At 58.4% G+C, this 13,484-nt stretch overlaps 1 protein-coding gene across 1 annotated transcript; it reads left to right on the top strand.

The window, feature by feature from the left end:
• The first annotated feature begins 1,481 nt into the window (after positions 1 to 1,481).
• Positions 1,482 to 13,188, top strand: SURF4 (surfeit 4). Its single transcript, XM_031450896.2, has 6 exons — positions 1,482 to 1,661; positions 9,085 to 9,271; positions 9,783 to 9,859; positions 10,488 to 10,531; positions 10,992 to 11,178; positions 11,901 to 13,188. Exons 1-6 carry the CDS (start codon positions 1,614 to 1,616, stop codon positions 12,165 to 12,167), a joined length of 810 nt encoding a protein of 269 aa, XP_031306756.1. The 5' UTR covers positions 1,482 to 1,613; the 3' UTR covers positions 12,168 to 13,188.
• The last annotated feature ends 296 nt before the right edge of the window (positions 13,189 to 13,484 follow it).

Genomic DNA, 13,484 nt, shown 5'->3' with positions numbered 1-13,484 from the left:
ACTGAGATGGCCTGGACTGGACTGGAACCCCAGGGTCTGACTCCAGAGCCCGCGCATCCAGCCAAACCTGCAGAGAGATGGCTGCCACGACTGGACTCTGCGCAAGGAGGCCAAGGGTACTTGAGGATTACCTTCATCTGAGGATGCAGAGGAGGGGGTGTGGGGGCTGGAACCTCGAGTCTAGGGACTCTCAGAGTCCAGAAATGGTTTAGGTTTCTGTGATCTGACCCCTGTGGGCAGCCTGAATCCTGCTCAGGGAATAACCAATGACGTCCTGGGCAGCATGTGCTCGTGGAAGCGTGCACATACTCTCAGGTGGCAAATTAAAGTGTAAAATGCACACATATCAGATCAAGTCTCCCCCAACCCCCCGAAAAAGTAGCTCTGCTTTTAAAATTCTCTGGCCACCAGAAACTCATCTGCTTGACCACTGGCAGACTCCCTGACGTCTCCTCCCACACACAGGGAATGCTCACAAAGTTAGAACCTAACTCACAAATTAGTTTCAAATTAATTCATTTTTTAAGAGGACTGAATCTAACATTTTATAAAGTTGACATATTATGTCTCCAAGCATTTAGTTAAACATTCATTCATTTTATTTTGCAGATTTCCTTTCATTTTGTGAAATTTTCAGGTCCGAAACATTTTCACAGGCTCTGGAAAAGGCCTAAGTCCGCCAACTGGGGACCACTGACAGGGTGTTTCGGGAGTCTGGGGGCTCCTGATTATGAATTCCGGACGTTGGCGGGCGTCCATACGCACATAGACCCATGGGTGAAGAGCATGGGGTTGTCTTCCACCCCGGGATTTTCAGACTGGAGAGGCCTTAACTTCACCCATCACTGGAGAAGCGGGAAACCAAAGCCGGGAGAGGCAAAGGGCACCCAGGAGGTCATCTCCCGGAGGTACCCGAGGGCACCCTGTGAGCTCGAGGCAGACGCTGGCCGCAACACAGGTCTCCGGCTCCCGGGGGTCGGCATGGCCGCTATGGCCGTTAAACCCGCGGGGGCCGGGGGCGGCAGGAGGTCCGAGCCCTGGACTCGCGCCCGCCTCCCCGCCAGGGGACAACTCGGCACCTGGTACTTCTCCATAGTGCGTCTTGAGGGGAGACTTCGGCCTCCCTCTCCCTCCGCGGGGCGCTGGGGGCACCGCTAGCCCGCGCCGCAGTCGGACCCGCGACTGAGCATGCTCAGTCGGGACCGCGTCCGGTGTGCGCCCATCCCCCACCCGGGGCGCCCCTCAGCCCCGGGCGCTTGCCTCGCCTGGGGACCCACCCTGCCCGAACGGTGTCCGCTGGGGCGCCCTCGCGTCCCTGTCGCAGGCGGGCCCCAGGGCCGGGCACCTCACAGGGACCGCCGGGCCGGAGCGCGGCGGGCGGAGCCTCGAGCGTGGGGGCGGGGCCTGAGCGCGGCGGGCGGCGCGCGGCCCCTTTAAGGCGCGGCCGGGGCGGGCCCCGCGGCGCGGCCCCTTTAAGGCTTGGCCTACGTGGCAGCCGCTGGAGCCGCGGACGCCGAGCGAGGCCGGCCGCCGGGCACTTCCTGTGGAGGCCGCAGCGGGCGCGGGCGCCGAGGGAGCGAGCGAGAGAGCGAGCCGAGCCTCCCGCCGCCGCCATGGGCCAGAACGACCTGATGGGCACGGCCGAGGACTTCGCCGACCAGGTGCGGCCTGCGGGCTCGGCGGGCCCCTCCCCCGGGCCTCCCGCCCGGCCCCCCACCCCCGGCCCCCTCGGCCCCCTCTCCTGGATCCCCTGGCCCCCGCCCGGCCCGCCTGCGCTTCCCGGGCCCGGCCCGAGCCCCCGGCCGCCCCCGGAGCCGGCCCCGGCCCGCAGGGCCGCCCGAGGCCTGGGCCGTGCCCTCACGCCTCCCGACCCGCCGGAGGGATCGCGCCCCCTCCCCCAGCCAGGGCACTCCCTCCTGGGCTCGTCGCCCGTCCTGGCCTGGGACACCCCCAAAACCGGCCTCCGGGCCCTGCCTGCCCTTGCGCCGCCTCCCCACCAGGGGCTCCGGATGTGTTCCCGGGCCCGTGCCTCGGCACCCAGCTCGGTGGGTCCATCTTCCCCAGCCCTCCGGGGCCATCCCAGGAGAGGAGGGGTGTGAGTGGCTGCCTTCGCCTCCTGAGGAGGCAGCCCGAGGCCTGGGGATGCTTGGGGAGCATCCTCTCCATTCTGCACTGTTGGGTGGTCGCTGCACGCTTTTCCTTTTACTGGACACTGTTAGGGGGCGGGGTGGGGAGCTGATCCTGACCAGGGGTTGGTCAGACTGGAGGCCTGGGGGTCCTCCCAGAGGAAAGGGGATTCCCTGGTATGCACCCCCACTGCCGAAAGCCACAGCACTTTGTCTCTTCTCTTTCCCAGATGTGTTGGATTCGTGGGGTCCCTTTGACCTCGCTGCATTTTCCCTCCCTGTTCGGACTCTGCCCTGGGACTGAAATGAATGGGTATCTATCTATCCGTGCACACACCTAGGAGGAGGGGAGGCCTAGCCTCCCGTTTTCCCCCTTCGAAGAGTGTGCAGGTGGCATCTAAGCAACAGGGGAGCCCGTGAAACAGGCGGTTGAGTCATTGTTAAAGGTGTTCAGAAACTGGGTGGACAGAACCAGATCCTGGAAACGGAGAGGACAGAGCTTCCACCCTCCCTTTTGGTTAAGCTTGACCAAAACAATGTGGTGGTGATTATTGAGTTGTGTGCTTTTTACTTCTAAAAGTATCCCGTTATTTATACAGATTAACAGCCTTATCCCTGCATCTGGCCCAGCTACCATTCTTTCTCAGGCTCACTTACACGTTTGTGGCTTTGCCAGAGTTAAAAGTAGTGAGGTTAAATGTTTAATTTTTATGTGGGTGATTTGATTAATCAGACTCTGAGGCTGCTCTTATTGGAAGGTGTGTGTGTACATGTGTGTTCGTGATTTTAAAAAAGTAGAAAGTGGGCGTTTTCTGATCCGTTATTGTGAACAAGATTTCTGTTGCCCCCCTGGCGGGGAGATGTCTCTCTAGTGTGGCCTCATTGGGTTCTCCATGCACCACTTTCCTGTGAGCTGATATTTTAAAACCCGTTTGCTGGTATAAAAAAAAAAAAAAAAAAAAAAAAAAGCACATCAGCTGGAAGAAATAGTTTTTCCTGAGATCAAGATTTTGTGTTTACAGACACAGCCTGAAAATTGTATTCCTCGCAAAAAATCCAAAAGGGAGAGAGAGAGTAAAATTGTATCCCTTGCGAAGGACCGAATAGGCTTTGTTGGTCAGTTTTCATTGACATAATTTTGGTGACCCAATTTTATTTCCCCAAGTAGTAACTGCCAAAGAAGATGGCTCCTCTTGGCCACAGGAGCCATGACAGCTATGTACAGTCACTCTTGAGCCCGGAAAACCCTGGTTTTGCAAGTGACTTTCATAACCAAATCTAGATAAAATGTCGCCAATCAGGCTGCTGCCAACTATCAAATGATAAACTCTCCTACTGAAAAAAAAATCAGGCTCTTTTTTTACGTAATCCTTTCTTCCTTTTTCTCCATGCATTTTGTTTGTTTTAAATGAAAGAAGCAGAATCTTGGAACTGGAAAGGCCCTTGGGGCACACAGGGTTGGCCTGCATCCATCAGGTTACTGCGAGAAGGGAGGCCAGGCCTGCTGAGGCTCCTGGACCAGCCTGGGGCCACAGCCCCGGGACGTACCCAGTCTCCGACCTCAAGGCTAGTGGCACACACAACATGCTTCTAAGGCCTGGTGTCCCTCTCCTGGGACAGCTGAAGGGGAGAGCACCAAGCAGCATCATCGTAGGAGGGCATGCTACCTAAAAACCGAAAACCACAAAGTGGACCAAGGCTGTGTCTGTCGGGCAGTGAGGGCCCCTGCTGTCGGTTTTTCAGCACAGCCCACCTTGGTGGTTGCACACGTCCGCAGACACCTTGCCCCTTTGTGGGCAACTCAGGAGGGCTGGGCCCCACATGCTCTTCACAGCCGAGGGTAGGAGCCTCCTCTGCCGGTGGGCCTGGTGTGAGAGAAGGATGTGGACAGACGGGGTGCAGAGCAGTGATGCTCCGATGGACAGAACCTGGCCACGCTGGGGTGGCGCTCTTGTTTTTACCATTTATCCACGTGGTATTAAAGCTGCCAGTGGGGGGCGGGTATAGCTCAGTGGTAGAGCGCAAGCTTACTGTGCACGAGGCCGTGGGTTTGATCCCCAGTACCTCTGGTAAATAAGAATAATAATAATAATTAAATCAACCTAACCTAATTACCCCCCCAAAAAACCCAAAACAAAAATAAAAATTAGATTTTTTTTTTTAAAAAGCTGCCAATAATAAAGGTGCTGAGAGTTCAGTCCAGGCTAAAATGAAAATGATCTACTCTGAAGGGACTGGGGAAGTGTCATCAAAGTCACTGATCGTATAATGTGACATATCTATCTTCTAACCTTGTCTTCAGAAAACCAAAGCAAAAGTGAAGTGACAGGATTTGGCCAGAAAGCCTGGGCTGCCGTGAGCAGGCCAGCCAGTAATCCCCACCTTCTGCACTGGGCCAGGTCCTCCGAGCAAACTCCTGTGTCATCCCCGGATCGTGTGAGCTTGGCCACAGTGTTTCCATCCTCACATGCAGAGAGGGAGGTCTGCGCGGTCTCGTATGGCATGTGGTGGGCTGAAGTGAACCCGCGCGCAGCTCGGCCTCCCTGCGACCTTCCCTTCAGGTCTGCAGAGGCGCGAGCCCGGGGTGACTGGTCTGCTTTCTTGCCGCTGGCAGCTCCGCCCGAGTTGCATCTTTGGTATCAAGCTCCTTGCCCTGGGCAGCCAGGGACAGTGTCCTCCGACCGGAGAAACTGCTGAGCGTGCTCTCTGTGGGAGCTCGCCTTCAGAAGCCATCTGAGACCTGCTGGGAAGGGGCCAGGGACTCGTGAACTCAGCAGTCCAAGACCGCGTCCGAGCCCTGCAGCTGGTGCTCGTGCCGGTCTGCGGAAGGTAACTTCCTGGCACGCTGGCACCAGTAAACAGGAGTATTAGCGCTTCGTGGCTTCTGCCTGATGCTGGTCACCAAGGTGACACATAAGCTGCATGGGGCCTTGCTCTCCAGTGTGGCCTTTGATATTGTTACCTGTCTTGGCAGGACAGAGGCAGTCTTGCCCCCAGGAGCTCCCCCTGCCCTCTGGTAGCTTGGATGGCCCTGACAGGACACCGAACTGGCATCTGTAGCCCCAAGTCTCAGGGCTCTGGATGAACAGCACGTGGATGACCGTCGCTGTGGGTAGGGTTCCAGTGATGGTGGTGAGTGGGTTGCAAATGTTTTCCTCTTGTTCCTTTGCTCTGTTACCATCTCCTCTCAAAGGGCTTCCTGCCTTATGCCAGAAAGGAGTGGGGAGAGGGCAGAGGAGCTGGCTGGCTCACCCTTCCCTCTTGCTGGCCTTGCACGGGAAGTTAAGGAGGGCCGCCCCACCGCTTCTTGGGGGGGAGGAGACGCGGGGGGCTGTGGGTTGCGCGGCTTCTCCCAGAAGGTCACGTGCAGCCTGCGCTGCTCCCCTGTGGAAGGCTTTTTGTCGCCCGTGGAATTTTAGGAAAGAAGGCCAGGCTATCTGCCAGCTTAGAGCCAGTTGACATCTCTTCCTGGACCTTGAGGTGCTGTGTAAACCTCCGCAGCACTGGGGGATCGGGGGTCTGGTGGCGCTTGCATGTGAGTCACGGAGCTCTGTAGCAGCCCTGACTCACCTGATGTGAGGAGGTCACCCAGCCACAAGTTCTCGCCCTCTGAGATGTGCAGTCCTCAGGGCCAAGGAAGTCCAACCCACCTTCTTTTGCCTCAAAATTCTCATTAGCCAAGAACTGCAGACTGCTCTCCTCAGTCCCTTTTGTCCTGAATACCAAGAGAAGGCAGGTTTCCCAGTGTTTTGTGGAAGCTGCAGGTGGCTGTGTGACGTGGTCACTGTGTTCCCAGAGTCATGTCTTGGATCAGGTGTAGCTCCTTTTCTTAAATCCCCTTCTATCTTCTAAAATAGTAACTCCCTGGAAGCAGACCTCAGCTCTCTGTATTTAAGTCACTCAGCTGCTTGTGAACTGTACACCATGCTTGCTTGTGAGGGCTTTAGAGATTCCTGGGAAAGGCCTCCCCCCACCACTGCCCACCGGGTGACAGACGGTCATCCCTCCTCCTGCAGGCTCTGCCTGCTCAGTGTCTGCCCCCCGCCCTCCTGTCATCGTCCTCTCCTGAGAGCACGGCCATGGGTGACCCGGTGGGCACGGTCAGCAGGCGGCACCCGGCCTCCAGATGCCGGCTCAGCACGAGCACCGGCCAGCTGACTGCTCTCAGCGCTCAGGTGCTGCTGGTGCCGGCCTCAGGGGCTTTCTGCTGTGCTGAGGGGACACAGGCTTTGGGACACTGTATAAAGCAGCATATTGTGGGTCGAGTGGCCAGCTCTGAACCACTGAGACCAAAACGCACATAGGGAGTAAGATGAAAATTGGGTCTGGTCTCATGTTATCAAACCTGGTTTTTTTCTTTCCGTCCAAACAGGTGCTCATTAGAGGGTGGCTGGTTTAAGAGAGGCTCTAGGTTGGCCTGACTTACAAAACGGTCAGCCCTGAACCTAGACCACACGTGACTTTGGAAAGCATGTACGTGCTTGGTTCAGAGCACACATACCTGAAGTTTTGCTTTTTTTTCCCAAAGTAGAGAGATGCCCGTCTCCTCGGCGTGTCTGCACTCGAAGGGAGGAGTGAATTACCTGCCCAAAGGGAACAATCTCTCCGCCGCTCTTTAATCCTCTTGGCCCAGACACTCAAATTAAGAGGGCAGACACGTCCCGGAGGCTTTAAACGCCGCCTGGGTCGTGGGGGCTGCGGTGCGGGGGCAAGTGCCTGTGCCGCCCAGGAGGCGCGGGTACGGCGGAGGCGAGTCAGGCCCCCGCCCATCCGTGGGGTTCTGCCGGCCTCGCCGCTGATGCTCCCCGGTTTCGATACTGAGCTGAGGCCTGTGTCGTTGCTGGGCCTTGGCACGAGGGCCATGGCATCGGAGCCGCGAAGGTGCCCTTTGTCTCCTGAGGGAGTGGGTGACCGCACTGTTGCTGGGCATTTCAAAAGCATTCAGGCCATGAGGCAGAAATGGGAGCGTGTGTGGCGCCTGCTGGCCCCACACCTCCTGACCTGCTGTGCTTGCGCCCAGTACGTCTGTCCTGAGATTCTTCTCTGCGGGGACCCCAGGCTTCATATAGGGGTATTGGGGCCTCTTTAAAAAAAAAAAAAAAAGGTTCTTTCTCCTTTCCTTCTCTACTATTAAAGTTGGAAAGAATCTTTGCAACCGTTAATCCAGCTGTCCCCACTTTGTAGGATAGCAGAGACCCCTGCCCCCAGAGGAGCTCGGCCTGTCCCCAGTACGCGGTGCACTGGCTGGTGGGTGTCAGAGCCAGGATCAGAACCCGGGGCTTCAGTCTCAGCCTGTACTTCCTCCCCCGGTCCTGCGTGGTTCACTGTCTGGGTGTCTGTCTCACTGTGACTCTGGCACTGCATCCATGGGGGTCAAGGGACGGACAGATAGCAGAATTGACAGCCTGGGGCTCGGGCTCCAGGAGTTGAAGAGAAGGGACACCTGCCTTGTAACATCTCTCTCCTCCCCTCCTCCAGGCCGGCCAGGCTGCTGTGGCCCAGATCGCAGGGGGAGGGGAGGCTTCTCTGTGCTGATCTGGCCAGAGCTGACCGGCTAACGGTGGCTCTAAACACCCAGAGTCTCGTTAACTGCATTCCACAGCTTTAGCACTTTCTAGGACTTCAAGCAGCCTTTCAAAACGCTGAAAATTAAGACATGCTCTTATGTACACCTTCATTTATTCCAACAACAGGTTTAATCAGCCTTGGGGGGCTGTGACATTCGCTTGGCTGTCCCTCTAAAGGGTCAGACTCACCGATGCCCTTTAGACTCTGGCTCCTGACATGTCACTCATGTGGGTGGGTCCCTGATCTTTCTGCTGAGTTCCTGCTGTGTTATCATGTGTCATAGGATTTCTTTCCCTTTGTCCGTCAGCTCCGAACGCTTGGTAAGAGAAAGTACGTGTGGTTCACCTGGGTGACGTGGTGCCTTGGTCATGACTGGCGCGTCTGTTTCCTAATCATCCGTCGTAAATGGCAGGCGGCCTGCTGTCTCTGACATTTGGGCGATTTTACACACATGAACGTCACTGCGACATTTGGGTGATTTTACACACATGAACGTCATCGCTGTTGAAGCCGTCCCTGGTGTTTGATTTGCTTTGGGCCACACAGGCTCTTCAAAGAACCCAGCGCTTTGGAGCCTCAGCCACCCCCACTTCACATTTCCTTGTTGTGCTGAGCACTCAGCCTGGGTCTGGCTGCGACCTCTGCCTTGGGGGCTGTCGGGCCGGAGACTTTGGATGAGCGACGCTTAGGAGCTCATCGTGTGGTCGACCGTGATGCCATGTGGCCTCTAGGCCTGGAGCCCGCTGTCACCTAAGTGGAACCCCTTCTGTCTGGAGGGGCTCTGGGTGGTGCTGGGGTGGCTGGGAGGTCAAGGGCTCAGCCGTGGGTGACCAGTAGGCCAGGCCAAGCCTCAGCACGGCAACATCTGGTCAGTGTAGCTCTGTAAAATGAGAGATTGTGCTTAAGGGTGCAGGGGCAGTTTTTTCCCCTGGGAGACACGTGGCCATGTCTGGGGGATTTTTGGTGTCACAGTCGGAGCAGGGCTGCTCATGGCGCCGTTGGGCAGGGGCCTTCAGGGCGGGACGCCCCCTGCAGAGGCTGAGCTGCTGCAGGTGCCGTCGGGCCTTGGTGCAAAGGCGCTGGACCGGGTCAGCCCTGAGGGCCCGTCCAGCCTGTCGTTCAGCGGTTCTCATTTGCCTATGCCCTTGACTGAGAGAAGCCGTGTCCTGTGGCAGTTCCACGTGTGACAGCTGTAGTTGTCACCTACACCCGTCTGCTGATGACAGAGGTCAGGGAAGGGCCCATGGCGTTGCCTTCCGGCTCCGTCATCTCTGGGACAGAGGCTCAGGTCAGCCCACGTCCAGACCCGCAGGGCAGTGCTGGGAGCGCCTCGCCGGGGTCTGGTGTCCCTCCCGCGGCCTCTCACCCTTGTGTGTGTGCGGCCCCGCAGTTCCTGCGCGTCACCAAGCAGTACCTGCCGCACGTGGCGCGCCTCTGCCTGATCAGCACCTTCCTGGAGGACGGCATCCGCATGTGGTTCCAGTGGAGCGAGCAGCGTGACTACATCGACAGCACCTGGAGCTGTGGCTACCTGCTGGCCTCCTCCTTCGTGCTCCTCAACCTGCTCGGGCAGCTGAGTGAGTAGCTCCGCAGCGTGGGGGCCGGGGAACGCGAGGGTCTCCTGGGCGGTCGTCTGCGCCCCGCTCGCCCCCTCCTCTCCAGGGCGGCAGGCCCGGTCCGGGAGTTGGTCCTGCCAGCATTTGGTGGGTGCTCCGTGTCAGTCCTGGCCTCGTTGCTTTGACGCTTCTGCAGAAGCACGAGTTTAAGGGCCCGGAGCAGGCGGTGCTGGAGACCTGCGACCTGGATGGGCCAGCGAGGAGCCAGGGCGGTCAAAAGCCAAGCTGAGGGACTTGTGCTTCCCAGCCTATCCTGGAAGCTGTCCGAGCAGAGCTGCCGATGCACAGACGCCCCCTGTAGCAGGGGAGCCACTTTCCAGACCATTGGTTTTGATAAGCAAAGGCCTGTGTGAGGGTTGTGCCTGCCCTGAATCCTCCCAGAAGTTGCCTTGAGCTCGGGTAGGCAGTTGGGCCACGCTGCACCAGAGGACCGGGCAGTGGCCTCAGCCCCTGACGCCCCCTCTCCTTCCAGCGGGCTGCATCCTGGTGCTGAGCAGGAACTTCGTGCAGTACGCCTGCTTCGGGCTCTTCGGAATCATAGCGCTGCAGGTAGACGGCACGGCCGTGTCTCGCCCTTCCTGCTCTGCGTAGAGCACTGGGTGGGGGGGGGGGCTCGGGCCACTCCCCTTTCAGCCCCTCTGAGTCTCCCTGGACCTCCTTTTCTCTTCTGAGAAACTGCTAGATTTTCCCCCATATAAGCTCAGGAGAGCCAGAGGGCCGAGCGCCCGGGAAGGGGCCGAGCGCCCGGGAAGGGGCCGAGCTCTGGGGATCCTCCTTTTGCCACTTTCCTGGGTTTTCTGTGACAAGGGGACAAATCACGAAGCTAGGACGCTGTCTTATCATTTTACTTCATAAAGAAGAACACTTAGCTACCCAGATGAAATGTTTAACACACGTTTACTCCAGATGGGCATCTCAGTGCCGCCTGGTCTCCAGAACCACTGGGCCCGGCCCTGAGGAAGCAGGTGCCTGTCAGGCAGGGCTGGGGCCGCCAGCACGCCCTGGGAAGCCTGAGCCACGCTGCTGAGCCTGAAGCTGCTGGTGTTCTGAGAGGGTTTTGTGGCTTGTGTTCACATCCTCACTTAGATCAGAATTGTCTGCTGCTGTTAATTCTGTAGAAACACAGATCTGTTTGAAAACGGCTGAGACTCAGGTCTCCCCTCTCTGTTCCCCTCAGACCGTCGCCTACAGCATCCTCTGGGACCTGAAGTTTTTGATGAGGTAGGTGCGCTCTGGGTGGTGAGCCTCGTGTGCTGCCCTCACATCCCCATGCAGTAACTGTTGGCTGGAAGAAATTTCTTTGGGTCTAAACTGTTCTTCTTAAGAGTCATAGTTGGTGAAGCCTTTTCCTCCCCTACCCAGAGCCCCCAGAACACGAGTGAGAAACAAGTCGTCCCTCTCGACCCAATATCTCATGAGGTGGGGAGGAGGGCCCGAGGGAGACACACTTGCCCACCGGGACGCAGCCGGTCAGGAGAGCCCAGATCGGGCCCAGGCCTGAGGATGTTCTGGTTGCCCGTCCCTGCTGAGCGGCTCACCTTTCACGAGAGGCGTTCCTGCCTGTCTGTGGGTGTAACTGGAGTGGAGTCCGTGCTCCTGCCGGGGTCTCCCGATCGGGTCCGACGGGCACCCGCAGGGCCTGGTGAGCCTTAGCGACGAGCGTGGCGTTTCTGTTCCTCAGGAACCTGGCCCTGGGAGGAGGCTTGCTGCTGCTCCTGGCGGAGTCCCGTTCTGAAGGGAAGAGCATGTTTGCGGGCGTCCCCACCATGCGCGAGAGCTCCCCCCGCCAGTACATGCAGCTCGGGGGCAGGGTCCTGCTCGTCTTGATGTTCATGACCCTCCTCCACTTTGACGCCAGCTTCTTCTCGGTGAGTGTTGCTGCTGGCTCACAGGGTCTGGTCCCCGTCCTTCCAGAAGGGCAGCTGTCCCCCGCTCTTCCCTGCGGGGCCCCTGGAACAACCCTAATAAAGGCAACAGGACACTCACCGTCAAGCTCTCGTGTGCCCAGAAGCTGCCTTTCCAACAGATAAAGTCCCGACTCTCCCTGACCTCACCGATGGGCCCCGGTGCCCAGTGCGCTGGCCCTCCAGCCCGTTGACGAAGGTTCCTTACACAGACTCGTGTTTTTCTTCCCCTCCTCGCTGCCGTGTACTTCTTGCATGCCAGGTGTTGGGGCTGCAGAGTTGAAGGCTCGGTCCTCGTCTCCCCGGGGCTTATCGAGCAGGTCTTTATAGTGACTGGCTGGCGAGGTCCCCAGGAGGGGCCCCCCGCGGAGGGAGGGGCGAGGTCAGTTCCGAGAAGCACTGGGCAGCGTGGTTACAGCTGGACTTGAGTGGGTCCTGGTAACAGGCTCACCTGTTAAGTGGAGACCTTTTGCTTTTGCTCAGGCCCGTCTCCACTCAGAGCGTTGCTGTATCTGCCGTCCCTCACTCAGTAGGCGCTATTTTTATCCCCCTCTGGTAATAACGTCTCTCAGCCGCTCCTGAGTTCCCCCATCCTGGCACAGAGACGTCAGTGGAGTTTTATAAAACGAGGTAACGTCTCATCTTCCTCACGTTTATGTTCATTTCTCACCTTTCAACCTGTGCAGATTCTCCAGAACATCGTGGGCACAGCTCTGATGATCTTAGTGGCCATCGGTTTTAAAACCAAGCTGGCCGCCTTGACGCTTGTGGTCTGGCTGTTCGCCATCAACGTGTACTTCAACGCCTTCTGGACCATTCCCGTCTACAAGCCCATGCACGACTTCCTGAAGTACGACTTCTTCCAGACCATGTCGGTGATCGGAGGCTTGCTGCTGGTGGTGGCCCTGGGTCCTGGGGGCGTGTCCATGGACGAGAAGAAGAAGGAGTGGTGACAGCCCCCGTCTGCGAGGACCGTGGCTGCCAAGGATGGTTCGGGTGGATTCGACCTAACCGCCAGCATTTATGTATCCTCTCCCCTTCCCTCCCTTGGTAAAGGCACAGATGTTTTGAGAACTTTATTCACAGACACCTGATAACTGATGGCCAGCCCGGCTCTGGCCCCACAGCTGGTCCCTGACCACTCGGAGCCCCGGCCCGCGGGCAGCGCCCCCTCCCCCGGCGGGGCCTCGGCTTCTCGGGGCAAGCAGCTTGGTTGGCTGTGGCCTCTCAGTCCTATTTTTGTTTCTTTTTGGGGGCGGGGGACCTTCAAGCTGTACTGTGAGCAGATACATCTGTGTATCATTCAAAGCAGTCTCCCTCTTATTTTTTCTTTAAAAGTTTACGTTTTTAGCTAAAACTACTAAATGATCTGGGACGGCCCAGCCCAACATCAGCACCGGGTTAAAACCGCACCCGCGGCCTCCGCGTTGCCGCCCTGCGCTGCGGTACGTGATAGGGACAGCAAAAACCGTTCAGAAAAGCCCCAAACCCAAAGGATAAGGCAGTATTAAGGGGCAGCTGCGGCCGCCGTTGCTGGTGAAAGGCGCTAGTCAGAACATCGGCTCAGACTGCAGCAGCTCTGGGGTGATCCCCGGGGGCGGCTCACGGTGGGGACGGTGGTCCTCGGGGAAGCCACCCGGAGCCCACAGGGCCCCGCTGCCCGGCCCGGCAGCTCGTCTGCCCAGCTAGGGGGCCGGGGCCGGCCAGAGCGGGCTCTCAGACCAGTTACCTCACGCTGACCTGTCCCAGAGTCGCGGCTGCAGCCGGGGCCGCGCACCGCCCGGCCTGCCCGGGGCGGAGGGGCTGAGGGGCCCCTCCTGCCGCGCAGCCACCACCTCCTGCTCTCACGAGGCCGCTGCTTGCTCGGATTGCCTACTCGCTCTGCTGAACGCAGCCCAAGTTAGTTTTTACGATTTGTGATGCCTTACCGATTGGATCTTGATCCTGTATTTAAAGTTTTCTAACATTGCCTTATACTGTGTTTCTCTTCTTGGGGGGGCGTGAGCGCCTGTCGCTGTTGTTCGCTTGTCCCCCTCGAGCTGAGTTGGAACATCCCTGTGCCTCCAGCGGCCCTTCCCTGGGGCATTCCGGGGGTCAGACTGACGAGGTGAGGCTGGCTCTGCTTGGAGGCCCCTCAGAAGCCTGGCCCTGGGGCCAGTCTCTTCTCTGGTCTCGTCAGCTGGGGGTGCAAGCCTGAGGGCCACCCCCCAGGGCTGCTGGAGCCAGTCCTGAGCCAGGCTCCACGCTTACCTCCCAGACCAGAGCCAGGG

Source organism: Camelus dromedarius, chromosome 10, assembly GCF_036321535.1.
Source record: "Camelus dromedarius isolate mCamDro1 chromosome 10, mCamDro1.pat, whole genome shotgun sequence".
Classification (NCBI taxonomy): Eukaryota; Metazoa; Chordata; class Mammalia; order Artiodactyla; family Camelidae; genus Camelus; species Camelus dromedarius.
Note: the sequence above shows the minus strand (reverse complement) of the source record. Positions and strands in the feature narration are given on the sequence as shown.